Source organism: Fukomys damarensis, unplaced genomic scaffold, assembly GCF_012274545.1.
Source record: "Fukomys damarensis isolate Sample0158 unplaced genomic scaffold, DMR_v1.0_HiC HiC_scaffold_8, whole genome shotgun sequence".
Taxonomy (NCBI): domain Eukaryota; kingdom Metazoa; phylum Chordata; class Mammalia; order Rodentia; family Bathyergidae; genus Fukomys; species Fukomys damarensis.
The window spans coordinates 5,651,956-5,670,766 of record NW_022900920.1 but is presented as its reverse complement, the minus strand read 5'-3'; the positions used below and the strand labels follow the sequence as shown (position 1 = coordinate 5,670,766).

General features: G+C 46.7%; 1 protein-coding gene across 3 annotated transcripts in view; it reads right to left on the bottom strand.

Annotated features, from left to right (window-relative positions):
• Positions 1-1,015: 1,015 nt before the first annotated feature.
• Tubgcp2 (tubulin gamma complex associated protein 2) overlaps positions 1,016-18,811 on the bottom strand; it is a 25,492-nt gene continuing 7,696 nt past the window's right edge. For 2 of the 3 annotated variants that reach the window (XM_010620140.3, XM_010620131.3), the window contains exons 5-17: positions 17,183-17,342; positions 13,466-13,673; positions 12,689-12,888; positions 12,181-12,370; positions 11,201-11,346; positions 10,395-10,575; positions 9,705-9,885; positions 6,965-7,137; positions 6,645-6,773; positions 5,724-5,844; positions 4,878-5,021; positions 2,081-2,244; positions 1,016-1,254 (exon numbers count right to left, since the gene is read on the bottom strand). In XM_010620140.3, coding sequence (XP_010618442.1) covers positions 1,113-1,254; positions 2,081-2,244; positions 4,878-5,021; positions 5,724-5,844; positions 6,645-6,773; positions 6,965-7,137; positions 9,705-9,885; positions 10,395-10,575; positions 11,201-11,346; positions 12,181-12,370; positions 12,689-12,888; positions 13,466-13,673; positions 17,183-17,342 — 2,139 coding nt within the window. In that variant the 3' untranslated portion in view covers positions 1,016-1,112. Of the gene's footprint in view, positions 1,255-2,080; positions 2,245-3,003; positions 3,121-4,877; positions 5,022-5,723; positions 5,845-6,644; positions 6,774-6,964; positions 7,138-9,704; positions 9,886-10,394; positions 10,576-11,200; positions 11,347-12,180; positions 12,371-12,688; positions 12,889-13,465; positions 13,674-17,182; positions 17,343-18,811 lie in introns of all 3 variants that reach the window. The other variant, XM_010620145.3, reaches the window with a different exon arrangement.

Sequence of the window (18,811 nt, the reverse complement as noted above, 5' to 3'; positions counted from 1 at the left end):
GAGCCAGGATGCCATAGCCTCAAAGCTTCCCCTCTACCACCCTGACCACTTATAAACTCTGAAGATACAGAGGTAAGGGCCTGGAGCATGGGATTTCTGGTTCTTTGCTACAGGCAAAGGAGCGCCTCAGCTTAGTCTGGCATTTATTGTGGCAACTGGATTGGCAGATGATGTATTTACTCAGTCAAGTCTACACAAGCTGCAGATTAGAACATCAATACGTGGCTGGAGAACCAAGCACCCCCAGCTGAGTAACTGCCCTCTGCAAAGAGGCCACAGTATGGGCTGCCCACATTACGGCCCCCTTGGGAGTGCTTGTCTGTGTGGGGCCACACATCCCAGGAGCATGCCCAACTCCTTCTGACCCTACTGAGTAGACCCACCTGCGGCAGGTGTTTAGAACTGGATTTTGAGAAGAGCACACATGAACTTCACCAGGAAGGAGCAGCTTGGCCAGGGGTATAACCAGACCAGGCCAACCAGGGCCAGCTGTTCTGTCCATTACTGGATTAGGCCTGATGGCCAGTAAGGGGCTACTGAGCACATCAGCCAGTCTGCTGGGTAATTTTCATACAGCAAGGCCAAAGCCTGATAGAGAAACCCAGAGTCCAGTCTTGACTGATGGGTGCAGGATCAGGGCATCTCACCTCGAGGCAAGCCTGTCCCTCAGGCCATTCCTCAGTGGGTACATTTCAGGGTGCTGGAGGCAGCAAGTCGTTATAGTTTGGCACAATGCTGCCCCCTAGTGTCTAGAGCACAAGGAAAGCCCAGATCCCTTCAGGGTTCTGGGATCTCAGGGAGCCCAGACAGCACCTTGTAATAACCTTGCTTAATGTTCAAATGCCATGTCTGTTGTGTTTTTTAAAGTCTGTCTTTGAGACCCAAAGCATTGAAAACAAACCAAAACAGGTAAGTCCAGGAAGATATCACCCTGGTCTGGGCAATTCTATAAAACAAAACCTAGCACCTTAAAAAAAGAAATGCACTGAGCCAAGGCTGTAATTCAGACCTAATATTTAAACAATAACAGCACATATAACATATATGTTCCAGGAACATCTGATTTAAAAATTCTGAGATCACTGCATCATAGCACTGACTGGCCGCAGAGTTCATTGTGCAGTGACTGCCACCCTGGGTGCTGGTGCTGGTGAGGGGAGCCCCCGTAGGACAGGCACTTGGGGGGCTGTTTTCTGGCTCCTTTCTGCAGACAGGCGCTCCAGTCGATCTGTGTAGAAGCCATTGAAGTCGAGCCTGTGGGAGAGGAAAAACAGAGCTGGGAGTCCTCTTGGAGAGGGTGAGGCACAGCTCCCACAGGAAATGCATGGGTGTAGACACGCCTACCACAGGTGGCCAAGCTGGCAGCCCCATTTTTCCCACATAGGTAAGAATCAGCAATAGAGATGAATCAAGGCGTCCTCCAGGCTGAGGGTGAGGGGTATAATTCCACTGGCCAACACATATACACGCACAGCTCTCAGCTTACAAAGACTTCACTTCTTTAAGCAATACAGAGATCAGGCCTTGAAAACACACATGAAAACTAAAAGCCAAGCAGCATAGCTCCTAACAAGCATTTCAGTAGAATTATATCCAGCCACTGGCACAGCTGCAGACTTCTGTCTCAGTCCCCAGATATTGGGACACCCATCACCGCAGCATCACCTGACAATAGAAGGAGGGCCCTGAGGGTGCCCCACACATGAGAAACTTCACAGTAGTTCTGTACTAGGAAGCTCAGAAACCTCCATTCAGGAAACCATAATGTCAGCAAATGGCAAAGAGCACCAGATGCGGTTGATGTACAAACAAGCACCTTCTTAAGGGCAGTTCCAGGATAGCACCTCTTCCTGGCTAAAGCTGGGGCCCATTTCCTCACCACACCCTAACAATGAACAAGCTACTGTCTTCCCCGAGGAGCCACCAGCCAACCCCTCTTCCTCCCACCCTCTTCAGCCAGCACTGGGGACCTGACTGCCAGAGGCTGAAGGGAGCAAAGTCCATGGTAAAAAGAAATGGTCAGGCCTGTGCCTTACAGTTGGAGGGGAATAAGGGTGGCCACGGAGGTAGCAATGCATACCTGGAGATGACACTGGCCATGCCATGCTCGCAGTCACTGGTGCTATAGACGCTCAGTCGGGCTAGCAGGTCAAGCAGATGAGCAGAAAAGTTCTTGTCAAAGTTATTGATGGTGGCTTCAAAGCCAGAGGCCACCTGAGGGGTGTCCACAGGCTCCGCCAGGTGCTAGAAACAAAACCCAGGGCAATGAACAGTGCCAGCTCTCTGAGTGGGCATCTCAGGCTCTGTGCTGAGTCTACACCCATTTGCTTCTTTTTCCTTCCCTCTATTTAAATCAAAGGGGCCCTGAGACATTTTGTGCGATAAAAGCTAAGAAGTTATAGTGTCAAGAAATTCTTGAGGTCACAGCACATGAAGAAACACTTCAGGTAACTAGTGTCCCCCGTGCTGGGGATAAAGACTTCAACAGTGCCTCCCCATGGGTTTTCTCTCTTTGGATCAGATTTGCAAGTTGATGTCATTTTCTCCTGGCTACTTAGCAACGGGGATGAACTGTGTCTCTTACTGTCCCTAGCTTTGGGCCCCTACTACTCTCTGACCTGTCTTTTCTTTGCCACATCAGCACAAAGCCCGTTCTTTGGCCTGTGCCTCAAAAGACACAGCTCATCTGCACTTGCTAAGTTACCTGTCTGTTCTTATCAGAGACAGACACTAATCAGTAATAGTGCCCCAGGCTTGGCCCATACAATGCTATTCCATAGATGACTATGGCCATACCAGAGCCCAATGGGCTAACGTAGGGAGCAGACCAATGGGAAGAGAGAAGACACTGAGCCTGTGTTTGGAACCAACTTCAAGAGTATTCTTCTCATTAGAGCAACAGCAGAGAAAACGTGTTAGAAAGTCTCCCTGAGTGCTGAGATACTAATGCTGTATTGCATATAATTGAGGTCTTTCAGGATGAACTCTAAAGGATCCCTCCACCTTCCTGGAGGGCTCCTTCCAGGGTAGCTCCTTGGCCTGGCTTCTGTGGGCAGCCCCAGAATGGTGCTTTGCTGCAGTGCTAGCATCTATGTCCAGTTTCATGCTCTGTGTAAACTTCTAGGGGCGGGGTCATAAGGAAGTGCTCCTGTCAGTTCTAACCACAAAGCTCTGTGAAACAAGTCCCTGCAGGTGCAGTTCACCCCATGAGGCAGGCCTGAGCTGAATGCAGACTCAGGGACACACAAATGTCCCTGGTGAGGGCTGCAGGTACTAGGGTGTTACCTGTGCCCACAGAATTCCCAGGTCTATGTTTCATAAAGACAGTGAATAGATTTCCCTAAAAACAGTTTTTTCAAGGTGTTTCCATTTGGGAACTCAAACTGGGCTCCTAAGAATTTAAGGATCCACATTATCTGTGCCCTCCATAATCTACTACCATGTATATCTTCTACCACTCATGTCTTGACCCTTTCTCAAGATGCTGTCTGCAGAAGGTGCTCCTCAGGCCCCCAACACCCTCCAGCCCAGCGCTCCTCAGGCTGAAACCTCTGCCACCTGAGAGTCACTTTCCATGACCACTCATCTCTAGGCAACTACTTATAACAAGTGTCCAAACAGTACTTAACTGAGTTGAGTAACTCAAGGTCTGACAAAATAACAAAGACATTTAAAAAGAGGCTAGGAACACAGGTAGAACTATGGACAGAGTGAGAGTAATCCAGCAGTACCCTGACCCCTGCACATACCACCACAGCAGGGCCTCAAGAAAGTCCCTTGTTCCGAAAGGTATTTACTGGCCAGGAAGACCCAGGAACTCCATAAAGGCAGAAGGTGTGGGACATGGCTGCTGTTATGATTTAGATCTAAAATTTCCTCCGAGGGTCTCATGTGCTCAGAGATGGCGCTTTTGGAAAGTGACTGGATCATGGGGTACTATAATCATCAGTGGATTACTCCACTGAGGAGTTCACACCTGAACGTGCTGTTAGGTGGGCCCTGATAAGGGAATACGGGGCATTAAGGGCATGATGTGGAGGGTGTACTTAATTTTTTTACAAATTTAATTTTTATTAGTATATGTTTGCAGTAGATGACATTTATTGGGGGATTGGTACATGTACCTAGAACATCTTAATTATTATTATTTTTTTTTTTTTTTTTTTGGTACTGGGGAGCAAGCTAAATCCCCAGCGTAATTCTTTTTATATACCTTCTTTCCCTCCTTCCTCCCTCCATCACTTGGTCTCCTTTCCATTTACAAAGATCTATTTCTCTGTTTCCTGTTATCTGTGTTTTAATTATGCTGATGTTTCTCATATAAGAGAAATCATATGATATTTAAGCTTGTAGAAGTCTGATTTTTTTCACTTAACATTATGGTCTCACGGTACATCCATTTTCCTACAAATGATTCAAATTTATCTTTCTATATAGCAGAGTAGTACTCCATTGTATATAAATACACTTTATCTATTCCTCTGCTGATGAACATATAGGCCATTCCCTTAGCTAGTATGAGTTATGCTACTACAAACATGGCATGTATCATTGGACATGATGTACTGTACTTTCAGAAAGACACCTAGAAAAGGAAGAGCTGGGTCATGGAAGGTTATATTCTTGTCCACACTCCATCCTTGTCTGTTTTGTGGCTGCCATCTTGAGCAGCTTTTTTCCACCAGGCCCTGTCACTATAAAGTTTCTGACTTGGACTGGACTTAATCCTCTAAAACCATGAATCAAAATAAATCTCGCCTTTCTATTGCAGGTGCTGGGTATCTGGTCCCAGGGCACAAAAGTGACTAACACAGAACACTCATGCACACCCTGCCTGTACCTGCTCACATTTGCTTGTATCTGTCCACACTGCCTACCTGCATGCAGTTGGTGAACATGACGCACACAGACATGAGCTTAGAGAAGACCTTTAAAAGCTCGGGGTTGGTCAGCATGCAGTCTTTCAGGCAGTTGTCCAGAAAGCTCGTGTGATGGCCAAGGACATCATCGATGTTGGAGGCCTGTGAGGAAAGGGCTGAGACTCAGCATTGAGCATGCTCTCCAGACTTCACAGAAGATACTCTGTCCATGTGGTCTTCAGTTTTTTTTGTTTTTTGGTATCAGGGATTGAACTTGGGTCCTTGGGCTTGCAAGGCAGGCGGTGGAACCACTGAGCCAAATCCCCAGCCCTGTGTACTTCCGTTTTGTTTTGCATTTCTGGGGACTGAATCCAGGGCCTCACATATGTTAGGCAAATACTACATCTTTAGCCTCCTTTGTACACTCCCCCCACCTTTGGTTTTATTGAGACAGGGTTTTACTACGTAGTTCCAGCTGGCTTTGAACTCTTTACATAGCCCAGGCTGGCCTTGTACTCATGGCAATCCTCCTGCTTCAGCCTCCCAAGTGCTGGGATTATTGGAGTACAGTGTTTTTGTATGTTTCTATCTTTTAAATGAACCAATGGTCTCTTGGGGAAAACTTCTGTTTTGCCCTCTGTGGCTCCCCCTTTGCTGTCTCCCTCACATGAATCACTGTGGAAGAACACCACTGTCTACACAGGAACAGGACCTCCTCTCTCCAAATAGGAAAGAGGATGCATGGCTGTGCACATGTTCATAGCAGCCCTGACACCTAGTCAGCATGTGACTGGGGACTGCTATGAAAACACCTGGATGGGAAAGAGCCTCTCAAATGCTACAAAGCATGAAGCAGAAACTCACAGACTTCAGGTTTTTCTCAAGGATGTGCCAGGTTGGTTCCATCACTTCAAACATCATATAGTACTGAATGTTTTGAACGAAGTTAAGCATTCGCTGCCGCAGAGTGAAGGCGCCAGCAAACCTGAGTGCAGAGGACAGACACGGAAGAGTGATGAAAGGCTGGAAACTCTGTGGTGTCTAGTATGTGCTAATGGTTTCTGCCACCAGTACTTTCTCCATGCCCGTAGCTCCTATGCACTGATAACTGCTTGGACACAGGCTTTGAGGATACTAGCTGTCATCTCTGGCTGCATCACGCTGTCAGGTGAGTGTCTTGCCCAGAAGGGCTTCGGCCAGCCAACTCCCCCTGGAGAACCACAAACAGACTCCCTGGTTCACTAACTCACTCACCTGGTAAATGACCAGTACCGGGAATGACCCCAATGGCATACTCCATAATTTGCACTTTACTGAGGCAGATTCTTAAGGAATTTTAGAAATTCTGCCACTAATCTTTTCTTCAAACATCACCTGGTTTGACCAATCAGTGTGCAAAAGTCCCCTGAGGGAAAAAAAGTAGTTCCCAGCACAATGCCACTCTATGCTCAGGAGGGAATAAAGGCTCCTGAAGGACTCCGTGTCCACTACATAGAACCAGGTAGCCAGTATTGTGCCTTCACAAGGAGAGAGCTGAAGGACACAGCCAATGTTCCCTGCCAGTGAACAATGGTGCTGTGTTGCCAAATCATGAAATCTGACATATCTTTTTTTTTTTTTTTTTGGTACCGGGGATCAAACTTGGGTCCTTGCACTTGCGAGGCAGGCAATCTGACATATCTTGGAACTAAACTACAAATGAGATTTTCAAATTATTTTTTTCAAAAATCTAAGAAGTAAAACCATCCTTCTTGAAGGAAACAGGAAGGCCATGACACGACGCACCACTTTGCAGAGTGCAGCGCGTACTGCTTGGCGGTCTTGTTGCTGATCCAGACACTGCAAAGCTGCCGCTCCACATGTTTGCAGTAGAACATATGCCTGAAGAGCATCTGGTAGCGGGTGAGTGCCTTCCTGCAAAAAAGGGAACATCAGAGCTCCTGAATGGTGAATGGTGAATGGCCTATCCTCAGTGTGAAGTGGGCACCAGGAGCTGGGAGCCACCTCAGGTCCTAAAGAATGAGGCAGCTCTGAGTGGGCAGTTCCAGTTTCTTGTAATCTTCAACTGACATCCAGAAACCATCTCCAAGTGGCCAAATCCTCACCTGTTGATGATCAGTGACAGGGGCCACTTGACAATGTAGTCAAAGGAAAAGGCCTCAAGGCCACTCAGCGTGAGCTCAGTGGGATCAGCATGGGTCATTGCCTTCTCCTGCTTGGTCTCAATGGCTAGAACCCGCAAGAGCTGAGTGATGAGGTCATGAGGCATCAGGTCAATCTTAAGGGAAAAATAATAAAACAAAGCATGACATATTTAGAGGCTAAGGCCAAAGGCATTCCTGACCCTTACCCACCCCTGTATCATGACTTGGAAAAGCAAGTAAGTTTCCTAACAACTGATAAAAGTACTGAAGGCCATGTTAAAAAGCCAAATACCTACTGATAAATCCTAATTCAAAAATTAGGCTGGGCAGGGGAATTAGCTCAGTGGTTCCACTGTCTGCCTCATAAGTGAAAGGTCCTAAGTTCGATTCTCAGTACCAAAAAAAAAAAAAATTAGGCTGATGGTTCTAGCTCAGTGGTGAAGCACCTGCCTAGCAGATGTGAGGCCCTTAGTTTAATTCAAAGCACAACAAAGGAAAAAAACCCAAACTACTTTCCATTAAAGTTGAAAAGAAAAATCCAGATACATTACTTTTTAAATGCCTCTCTGCTGCCATTGATAGTACAAATGAGAAACCACAGGGAAATTAAATCTAATTCCTTAAGATTGAAACATGCTTTTTCTCCATAAGGTACCAGGCCTAGGCTGAAAGACAAAGCATATCCGGTGTGAGATGTGATGGTAATTATAGAAAAACAACAACATCCACAATATTAATATATTCAAATATTTATTAAGCACTAATTGTATGCTAGGGAGAATGTGACAAGATCCTTACAAAGAACAAGAACAAAAATGAAGAATAAAGAATAAAGGAAGAAACGCAAACAGCTCATGAATGGATGAAAGTGCTTACTGTCTCCTAACACAGAAATAAAAATTCAGCTGATGCTTTTCCTGACCATCAGAGGAGCACAGATGTGCACAACAGATGGGCAGATATGATGGTTCCTCAGCCACTGCCAGGGCCTCAGACAGCTCTAATGAGGTCAGCCAAGGGGTTAAGTCCCTGTACCAGGTCTGATCCAATGGGTCCACTGCTGGGAATTAATTTATCCCATAAAATTACTTTTGTATCCAACAAGAGACCCTAAAATATATGAAGGAAGGGTGGAATTTAAAGGGTAAATGAAATTCTAGGGAAATGGCAGAGATCAGCACTCAATCTTCTTCAGAGAACATAAGCAGCACAACGCTTCCATGACACCTGCAGAGCAGCAGCAGAACCCATGCTCTCTGAAGTGTACCTGGACATTCTTCAGGACATGTGTGAAGAAAATCTTGATACAGTTTAGAAAACTGAGATCATACAATGTATATTTGAGCTGGGTGTGGCGGGCACGCCTATAATACCAACAACTGGGGAAGCTGAGGCAGGAGGATCATTGCGAATTTAAAGCCAGTGTAAATGACACAGAAAGTTCAAGGCCAGCCTGAACTACAAAGCAAGATCCTATATATAAAAAAAGAGGTATTCTCCATGGACAACAACAGGCTCAAATTGGAAGTAAGTAACAGAAGGGAAAATAGAAAATTTACAGGTCTGTGGAAGTTAAATACACTCAAACAATAGGTCCAAAAAAGGAACTGTAAGGGATATTAGAAAGTAACTTGAGACAGGTCTTGGGTGTAGGCCCTGGGTTCAATTCTTAGCACCACAAAAACACCCCCAAACAGAAAAAAAAAAAACAAAAAAACCCTACAAAACCAAAACTAACAGGGGAAGCCAGGCATGGTGGCACATGCCTGCAATCCCAGCACTTGGGAGGCTGAGGCAGGAGGATCACTGCTAGTTTGAGACCAGCCTGGGCTACATAGTGAGTTCCAGGTCAGTCTCAACTACATAGGGAGACCCTGTCTCTAAAAACCAAAAAAAAAAGAACAGGGGAAGTGACATCAGTCCTCAGAGGGATATTTGTAGTTGTGGACACCTCAAAGCAATAACCTAACTTTATAATCTAAGAAAGTATGAAAAAAGCAAACTAAACTCAAAACCAGTAGAAAAAAGGAATAACAAAGAGCTAACCAACACAGAGAACAGAGAAACAGTAGAGAAAACCAACAAAACCAAGACTAGGTTCTTTGAAAACATCAGTGATATTGACAAACCTTTTAGCTACATTGAAGAAGCAGGATTCAAATCACTGAATCTAGAAAGTAAAGTGGAGCTATTACTACCAGACCATAAGAGTCCCCACACTGTGTACCAGCAAGTGGACACTCAGCCAAGATGGACAAAAGAAACACAAAGGCATAGGGGCTGACTCCTGAAGTAGCAGATCTGAACTGCCTTAACCAAGGGAGACCGGGCCTTGAGCCTCCCAGCAGAGAAAACCAGCACCAAAGCCTTCATGACGAATCTCAGCCAACCTCAAGGAAGAACTTACAGCACTCATACCATTTCCCAAACTCTTCCAAGAACATAAAAGAGAAAAGACATCCATAACCACACAATGAGATCAGCATAACCTGACATGCAGCCAGACTTGGAAACTGCAATGAAACTACAGACAGATATCCCTGTGAGTACAGATGTAAAAACTTTCAACACAATGACAGCAAGCCAGCATATTGCCCAGACGAAGGAAGAACACACCACACAAACACCTTGTCTAAAACACAAAGCACCGGGCAGGACTGGGCCCGGTGGTTTTCTCACTTCCAGTGCCCACCACACCCACCTTGAGGTCGTCTTTGAAGGGGTCAGTGTTGGCAGTGCTCATGCGCAGGGCCAGCTCCAACAGAGCCTCTAGGCGTGTAGGAGTAATGTCCTCCACGGGTTTCCTGAGTTCCTCCTCGGTGAGGTCCATGAAGTGCACAAAGAAGTCTCCCTGGTCCATCAGGAAGTAGCGCTTGATGGACCTGTGCCAGGGAGGAGGTGCTAAGTCTGCTACTGTGCCTGCCAGTACTCAGTACTTCAGCACAACAACCACACAAAAAAGAGTGTATGTAGGCCAGGGATTGCTCTCAGTGGCACCGCACCTGCCTCGCAAGTGCAAGGTCCCGAGTTCGGTCCCTGGTACCAAAAAAAAAAAAAAAAGAGAGAGAACGAATGTGAACAACTTTCAGTGGGGCATGGAGCCACTGCGTCAGGCTGTGGCACAGGAGTTGAGGGGTCTTGGTGGACCCCAGCAAAAAGGGGACCCAGCAACATGGAGACATGGGGCCCCACCACCCACCTCACAACCCTGTGGTAGGGGTGACACAGGTGCTGGGTCTTCATGCTACAGAGAGCCAGGTGACCCGCCCACTTTTACAGAGATAAAAGGGCTGCTAGAAAGAACACTCCTATCTTGGCCCATGTCCTGTAAATCTGACTTCCTGTGCTAAGAGGCGTATGCAGCATCCACAGGGGTAGAGTGAGGAACAACCTCAGGTGGGCCACCAGCTCCTTCTCCTCCATCAGGAAGTCCAGCAGCACCTTGCTGGCATAGTTGAATGCTTTTTCAATCTGCTCAACATAAGCCCGCTCTTTGAGTGTGTAGATAATCTCTTTGGCCACAGGGCAGGTGACATCATGACCACACTCTCTGACCACATTGAGGTATTTTCCTGGAAAGAGAAGAAGGAAGGCAGATTTGCAGTATAACTGCACACACTGAGTCTCAGGCCTGGACTATAACCATCTCTGTCAAACGATGGGTAAGGGGCTACACATGCCATGAACATCAGCCCTATCTATACTCACTTAATCCCACACAGAAAGATGCAACTGCCACTGAAGGGACTGAGCCAGAAGCTGCTGTGACCTGCAGTGGCTCTTCACATCTGGATTTTCCCAATTAAGAGCACAGAAATAATTTCAAAAAGGCCTTTTGAGAACCAGGTTGGCCCCTTCTGCACTGGCTTAGTCCTCAGTAAAAACGTGCCACCCCCCGCCCTGCATCATTTATCCAGTGACTCAATCAGGCCCTTACTTGTGGGGCAGTGACTATCATCAATGTGGTCACCCTGGCAGGTATGTGTCCCTGATGGTTTTTCCTGTAATAGAGCTTTAGAAGTTAAAAACCAAAGATAAAGAAGGCTTCTGCGAGACAGTCTCCCGGTCAGGGGACAGAATGAAGCCAAAAGGTGCCAGGAACGACTAGCATCTAGTAGCCTGGCACAAGAGGCCATCTTCCACATGGGCGCAGGGCTAGGAGCTGGTCCTGAACATAAGTACTTTGTACACAGTTACCTGTGCTGAGGATCTTGCCTGCCATCTTCTGCAGGAAGGAGGGGATCTGCTGCTGCACCACAGTGTACCGCTGGTCCCAGTACTTGTCATTGTAGTCCTCTTGTATCTTCTCTTTCCGAAGTTCGTGTTCTTCAACCATGAACTCGCTGGAAGTCACAGACAGCTTCTCAGGCCACCGTGGAATAAGCACAACCCTCAGTGACACAAGGAACTGGCCCCATTCTTCTAGAAACATGCAGTTAAGGCAACTATGACCCTCTGTCATTACTTCTGCATGGTGAGCTAAAAATGAATATATAAACCTCTTGTAGAGAAGGTATTTAACCTAGATCAGAGCTAGATAGAAAGTTAATTATCTCCACCATTTTGTTAAAAGCACAAGCCACAGAATGACTTGTCCCTGGGTTGTAGGCCCATCACCAGAAGAACCAGGCACCTTCCCGCAGAGTTTCGAATAACTTATACCCAGTGAGCTGGAAGCTGCATTTCTTACTAAACTCACCACACCAGGTTCTGTTATTTGGCCAATTAGTAAAGAAATATAGGGGACTGCAGTTCTGCAGTACAGCACATGCTTAGCATGCATGAAGCCCAATGTTCCATCCCTAGCATCAAAAAATAATTAAAATACACATTTCTATGTCACATACTTTAAAAATGATTTAACAAAATATTTAAACATAATAGAATTCTTTGTGAGCTGGTCCATTTAAAGTCATTTCACTGAGAAGACCTGAGACCTCATCAGACCAAAGACATCCCTACACCAAGGACTCTAGGGCCTCAACTCCAGGGATCGTAACAGCCTTCACCAAGAGAATCGGGTCTAGAAAGGCAGCCAAGTGATGGAAGGATCCCTCCCTGGCTCAGGGCGTACTTCTGTGTGAGGATATATGTTCAGTGTGTGCCATCTCATTAAGGCCAGCACTCTCTGGTAAAGGGGACAGCAGGCATCATCAAAGCACCCTATGGAACCCTACCTATAGGGGTCATGGATGATCCCCCTGTAGATCCACTTCTCCAAGACCTCAAAGTATGGTGCGCTGGCTGCCTTGGTCAGGTATAAGCACAGCTCCTGTGCCTGGCTGTCCCCCGTGTAGTTGAAGCTTCTGTCGTGGAGAAGGCTCAGAGTTGACCCACCCACACACTCGCCTTTATCCACTGAGGTGGCTACAGGGAAAAGAGAGAGGCTTATTGCCAGGACATGTCTCCATGCTATCCTTACCAGCATATCCTCTTAGCTCACCCTGACCTTTTCAATGGACATGTGTTTCTTCTGGGGCATACTTATAGTTGTAGCTTCTAATTAAGGCTTATCAACAAAAGTGTCCAGGGTCTCCTTCCTGCAAATTACTGAAACAGGAAGCGAGAGCTTTACCTCATGACACTGGTACCAGAAAGCAAAACACAGTAGTTGGCCAAAGGGGGGTGTCCTGTCCCTACACTCTGAGCTCTGCCACTGCTACCCTCCATCAGGTGGGCACATACCAAGAGAGGCCAGGATGTCCACAGTGCGCATGGCTGGCTGGATGTAGAACCAGAGCTTCTGCAGTGACAAAAGGCCCTGCCTGTGCAGCTGCTCCAGCTGTGTGACCAGGATCAGGTACTCCTTCACTAAGGTCCTCATGGCAGCTGCCAAGGCATGGTTCACCTGCCCATACTCGAAGGAAGACTTTTCTTCAATGAACCTACAGGAAACATATTAGACATTCTTGAAAAGCCAAAAGCTACATTTTTAACATGTTTAAATATTGCATTGTTTCTCTGGTGTGAGAAACTGAAAGTAAAAATAAAGACTAAAATGTATAATGGGTGTTGGGAAATGGGAAGAAAATGTTCAAATGGAAAGGGGAACAAGGGAAGAGAGGCAGAAAGGAAGGAAAGAAAAAGTGAAAATAGGAAAAAATATTTGAAAACAAGGCTTTTTTACATATGGAGGAGAGGGGGTTTTGGGGGGGTGAGACAAAATAAAATTTAAAGAAATAAGAAGCTACATTTTTAGAAAAAAGCTCAAATATTTCCAATCCAATTTTCAGCCATAAAGGAAATGACTTATTCTAGCTCTTAACCCCAGAGAGGAGCCATGCTACTAAGAGCAGTGAATCAGGACAGGGGTCAGTGACACACAGGCCCCTCAATATGTATCAGGCCTGAAGCTGTGACAAGCCTCAGGAGAGCTTGCTTCAGAAGAGGTTGCAACCTGACCTCCCTCCACAATGCAACCTCTGGGGCTGGGCACATAAGGCCAGCCAAGCGCAGGCCTACCTGGTCACGGTGGAGTAGCTGGCAGCCACAGGGAGGATTCTGTTCACCAGTTCTCGGATGGACAGGTCCAAGTTGGGATCCACAAGGAAGGTGCGGTTCTGCCTCCCGGCCAGGGGCTGAGCAGTGATATACCTGCCGTCCACACCAACTAGCACGTAGAGCAGGTCTTCCACCACTGCCGACTCCTGGGAGGCCAAAGGCAGCGCTCCTGCAGGGCAGACACTGCTGGGTTCCGCACATCCCTGACCACCTCCAATCTCGCTGACTGACCATAACTGTGCTTGCACTCATTTCCTTTTAGGTAACTAGTTATACATTTATGGATGGAGATGAGAGCTGCCGTCTACGGCTTCAATGGGTCCCATTGCAGAATCAGTGGCAGACACCAATCCCTGTGGTGTAGGAAAGGCATCTGGATAGCAGTGGGGCCTTCTGCATGCTGTCCCCCAACCCCAGCAATACTGGGGACTGAACCCTGGGCCTTAAACATGAAAGGCAAGTGCTCTACCACTGAGCCACACTCCAGCCCTTTACAAATTTATGTTGAGACAGTCTTGCTCAGTTGCCCAGTCTGGTACAAAACTGCCTTACTTCTTCCTCGACCCCAAGAAATAGCTGAGACTACAGATGTAAGCCATCAGGCCTAGCCTGCCAAGCCCTTCTTGAGCTGACCAAAAGATGCACTTAAGACGTTCAACAATATGTAGCCAGGAGTTCAAAGCTCTGAACAAGCCAAACATGCAACATTTATAATCACAACTTGCTAAGTGGGCTGCTCTCAAACTAAAAAGATCTTTAAGTATTTTTTCTTCCTTGGTACCAGCATTTGAACTCAGGATCTTGCTCTTGCCAGAGAGGCATGGCACCCCTGAGCTATACCCAAGACCCACAGTTTTTTCTTGTGTGTGTGTGTGTGTGTGTGTGTGTGTGTGTGTGTGTGTGTGTGTGGTTTTTTGTTTTGTTTTGTTTTGCTTTTTGAGATAGATTCACTATGTTGTTCAGGTTGGTCTTGAGCTCACTGTGTAGCCCAGGATGGCCTTGAATTCATGGTGATCCTCCTGCCTCAGCCTCCTGAGTGCTGGAATTACATGCATGTGCCACCATGCCCCTCAAAGATTTACTTTAAAAATATATCACTTCAGCTGGGCATGGTGCTGGGCTGAGGCAGGAGGATCACAAGTTTGAACCTAGCACTGGCAACTTAGGGAGACTCTGTCACAAAAACAAAAACAAAACAAAACAAAAATGGCTGAAGATGTAGCTCAGTGTGAATGCCCTGGGTCAGTAATGGCAAACCTTTTAGAGACTGAGTACCCAAACTGCAACCGAAAACCTACTTATTTATTGTAAAGTACCAACACTGCTTGGGTAGCTCATATGCCCACAGAGAGGGCTCTCTGCATGACCACTGTGGCACATGTGCCACAGGTTGAATACCTAGCAATGGAAAAGAAAAATCAAACTTCAAGAAATGGTTCATTTTTACCACACAGAATAAGATGACACAGGATGCAGTGTGACCAACCACCCAATGGACCCTTTAAGACAATCAGGCCACCTACCAAGTTCCCACCTGTCTCAGTGTGGCTTCCCCTGCTATCTCCACAGACCAGTAGGGAGCCCATATCAGGAGCTCAAGAAGGCACTGCAAGACACTTTACATTTTACAGAATCCCCCAGAGAAGGATGGTCCATGATACTAAATATTGTTGAAAGGAAGCAAACCCCAACAAAGAAGTCCCAGAAGACACACACCTATCCAAAGCACCAGCTGCAGCCATAGGCTGCAGAAAGCAGGAGGTCCAAGGAGTAAGGTTCTGTCAGGTGGACACGGAGGGCCAGGAAGATGACTGCAGGGTTCTGAGCATGGGCAGGAGAGTAGATGGGGAAAGAAGCCAGAGGGCAAGAGGGAGAACACCTGTGCCAGGTGATAGGCCAGCACATGACCAGGTAGATACTGATATACGGAGCAAGAGAGGCATGAGGTGAACAGGAGTTGAGTGGCTTCCTTCGGCCATGCATTCCAAGCAGTTTCCAAGGGTCAGCTTGTGTACCTCTCATACCAGCTCCAGCCATGTTTTCCAGAGGATGCTGGGAAAAGGTCCCATAAGCTCCTGTAGTGAGAGTGACTGGACCATGAGGTAAGGCTTTGGGTGAATTTGTGCACACGACACCTGGGGTGGGGATGGGCCAGATGTGATGCCAGCTCCTAGAATATTGCAGCATGTGGCTACAAAATGCCGAGAGCATCAAGAGCACATGCCACTAAGGCTTCTAGGCCCCTCAGCCCACAGCTGCACCCACATACTTGCTTCAAGCTGTTTGCCAGTTCTCAGGATAGCTGACTGTACTCTGCCTCATCTGATAACCCTGTCCTCTTCTGCACAACTGTTTCTCTGAATGAGGAAGAAACGTTATCTACCTAAAATAGCCCTAAGACCTTCTTGTTCTGAAGAGCCCAGGTGTCAGGCCCCGTCTATCCTTTCTTCCATCAAGGCAACACTCAATAGCCTCAGACATCCTCTGCTGCCCCCAAGGGTCCTGGACATGTCTCTTACAGGGTACGGAATCTCCTATCTTTTTACACTGATAATAACAAGAGTGCTCTGCCACATCACTGTCCAGGACACACGAAGAACTCTGCCGACGCTCCTGGTAGAAACTTCCCTGGTTCTGTCCATGTGCAGGGAGTTCTGTGACAAGAAGTGCCACAGGCCACAACCCTGCCAAGCACAGGGGCCTCATCCCATGTGCTTAGATGTCTTGGAGCTATGAAGGTCCCCGCTCTGCCTGCCCTGCAGAGCTGAATTAAAACTGAGCAGACCTGTCTACCTAAGAATTCTAATAGCTTAGGTCACTACTGAAAACACAAAACAAAGCCCATTGTTTCCTATACTTTCTCATTAACTTACAGGAGGGTCATGTTTCTTTAGGGATAAGAGAAAAATACTGTACTTCACATAATAGTATTGCAGGGTTTTTTAAGGACAATCAACACCACATGGACCCTCGTGTGCTGTGGTAAAGTAAGCCAACTCCATATCACCTCTTGAATTTGGGCTGTGAGCAAAGGGAAAGCATGCTGCAGATATTCTGTGTCCTTAACTCATGAGGTATCATTTTCCAATCTAAAAAAGGACTTAGGAATTGTATGCAGCATGCCAATGTACGTATCCCAGATACCCAATAGCCTGTCTGGAAAATGTTGTTTATGAGATGTGAATTTAAGGCCACTGATAGCACAGTTAACACTAGCACTGTCACAGCTGGGTCCATGTAAACGCAAATGGCCGCTCAGAAAAAAGCAACCCTCCATCAGACTACCAGGATGCACAGTTTGGGAGAGGAAGCTGTAGTCTGTCCGGCTCTGGAGAAAGACCCCTGTAAGTCACTATCTGTTGGTAAACAGGGACGGAATGTTGAGGAGGACAGCCAGTCAGCCTCAAGCACTGCAACATGCAAAAGGGCAAGCCTGGGTGAGGGGCCAGTGCTGCCCACCACTCTGCTGCTCGGCTTCAGCATACCACCCATGGCCTTCTGCCCTGCTGAGGTATCAAAGCAAACATGATTGATATGAACTTCTTGGGTGTCAGAGATAAAAATGTCAATAAGCCTGGGATTTAGCTCAGTGACACCACACCTACCTCACAAGCACAACGTCCTGAGTTCAATCCCCAGTACCAAAAAAAAAAGAAAAGAAATAAAAATGTCACATACCTATAGGTAAAGCCGTGTCTGTGCTTAAACCTGCACCAATCAGGAAATCTCCAACCAGTGTAGGTCTCTCATACACCCACGATGGGAAGGCAGGGAGGTGCTGGCCTGAATTTTTTTTGTTTTGCTTGTCTCGAAGCATCTTTCTTGTAAGTTCTAGAGACTAGCAGGGCATTTTAAAAAACAAAAACAGAAAGATACTTTAGTGCAAACAAAAGTACAAGCTCCACGGAATTTAACTTTGGCCTAGAAAAAGTCAATCATCTAACATGTATGATTCAATCAAGACAAAATGAGATACAGTTCTATCTGGCCATCACAAAGCAAAGGGCTAGGGAAGAGAAAGAAAGGTCCCATCTGTGTACTCAAGGTTTCAGTCCACAACAGCTCACAGGTTAGTAAGGAGCACCAGCAACAGGGCTGCCTGGGAGAACCTGAACTGCTTTTTCCTAGCAGTGCCTAAATCTAGTATCACTTGTTACAGGATAACAGAACTGGCAACTCCTCACCCTGCTAGAGAAGGTCCTAGGTCAGATCTAGAAGGCAGCACCAGGCAGCCAGCTGCTGGAATGTAAGTGGAGCAGACTCTCCAGGAAACTGGTAGCCAAGTCTGACTGGCGAGCCAGCTTGTGGAAGCCCTAACTTGGGCTGTCACTGAGGGGTGAGCAGACTCTATATACAATGACTAGGGAGCCTGGTTATGTGTCACCTGGGATGGTGGTCTGAAGACTACATGAGTCATGGATAAGTCAGCAGGTGGCCTGCACATGTGACACACCTGACAAGTTTGGCTGTCTCTGTTAGCACCGCTATGCTCAGCGTGCACATGTAAGAGAGGACACATCACAGGGATGTGGCGGTGAAGACAGGTCTGAGGGTCACAATGGTGCAAGAGAACACCTGAGACTCATATCAAAGAGACCAGCAGGAAGTACAGCAAGTAAAGCAGGAGGTTACCCAGAAAATAAACACTAATAATCTGGAAATATTATCATGTCAAAAACCATCTCAGCTGGATGTGATGGTGCACACCTGTAATCCCAGCACTTGGGAGGCTGAGGCAGGAAGATAGCCACATGTCAAAAACAGTGACAGCTGGGTGTGACGGTGCACACCTGTAATCCCAGCACTTGGGAGGCTGAGGCAGGAAGATAGCCACACGTTTGAGGCTAGCCTGGACTGCACAGTGAATATACAGCAAGACCCTGCCTCAAGACAAACAAATGAGACACAACAACAACAAAAAAAGAACTGTCACAGATTCAAAGAGGGAGCTTGAACTTGCTGGCTGACATTCATGTAACCACCTGCTACAGGTGGATCTCACCAGAACCTCACTGGAAATATTTATTTTTGTGGTGAAGAATTCCGAAATGAATGGCATGATCCAGCCTCAGTCCCTCGAAGGACACATTCGTTTCTCTTTTCTCTATTTGGTATTGAGGACTGAACTCAGGGGCTTCACACTGAACTATATTCCCAGTCCTTTTTTATTTTTTATTTTTTTTTAATTTAATTTATTGGTACATTCTAGGTAGACAGTACAGTTACATTCATTACTAGGATCTTGTACCTTTACATGCCAGGTCTTGGTTCTCATTTTTTCCCCTTGTCCCCACCCTCCCTTCACCC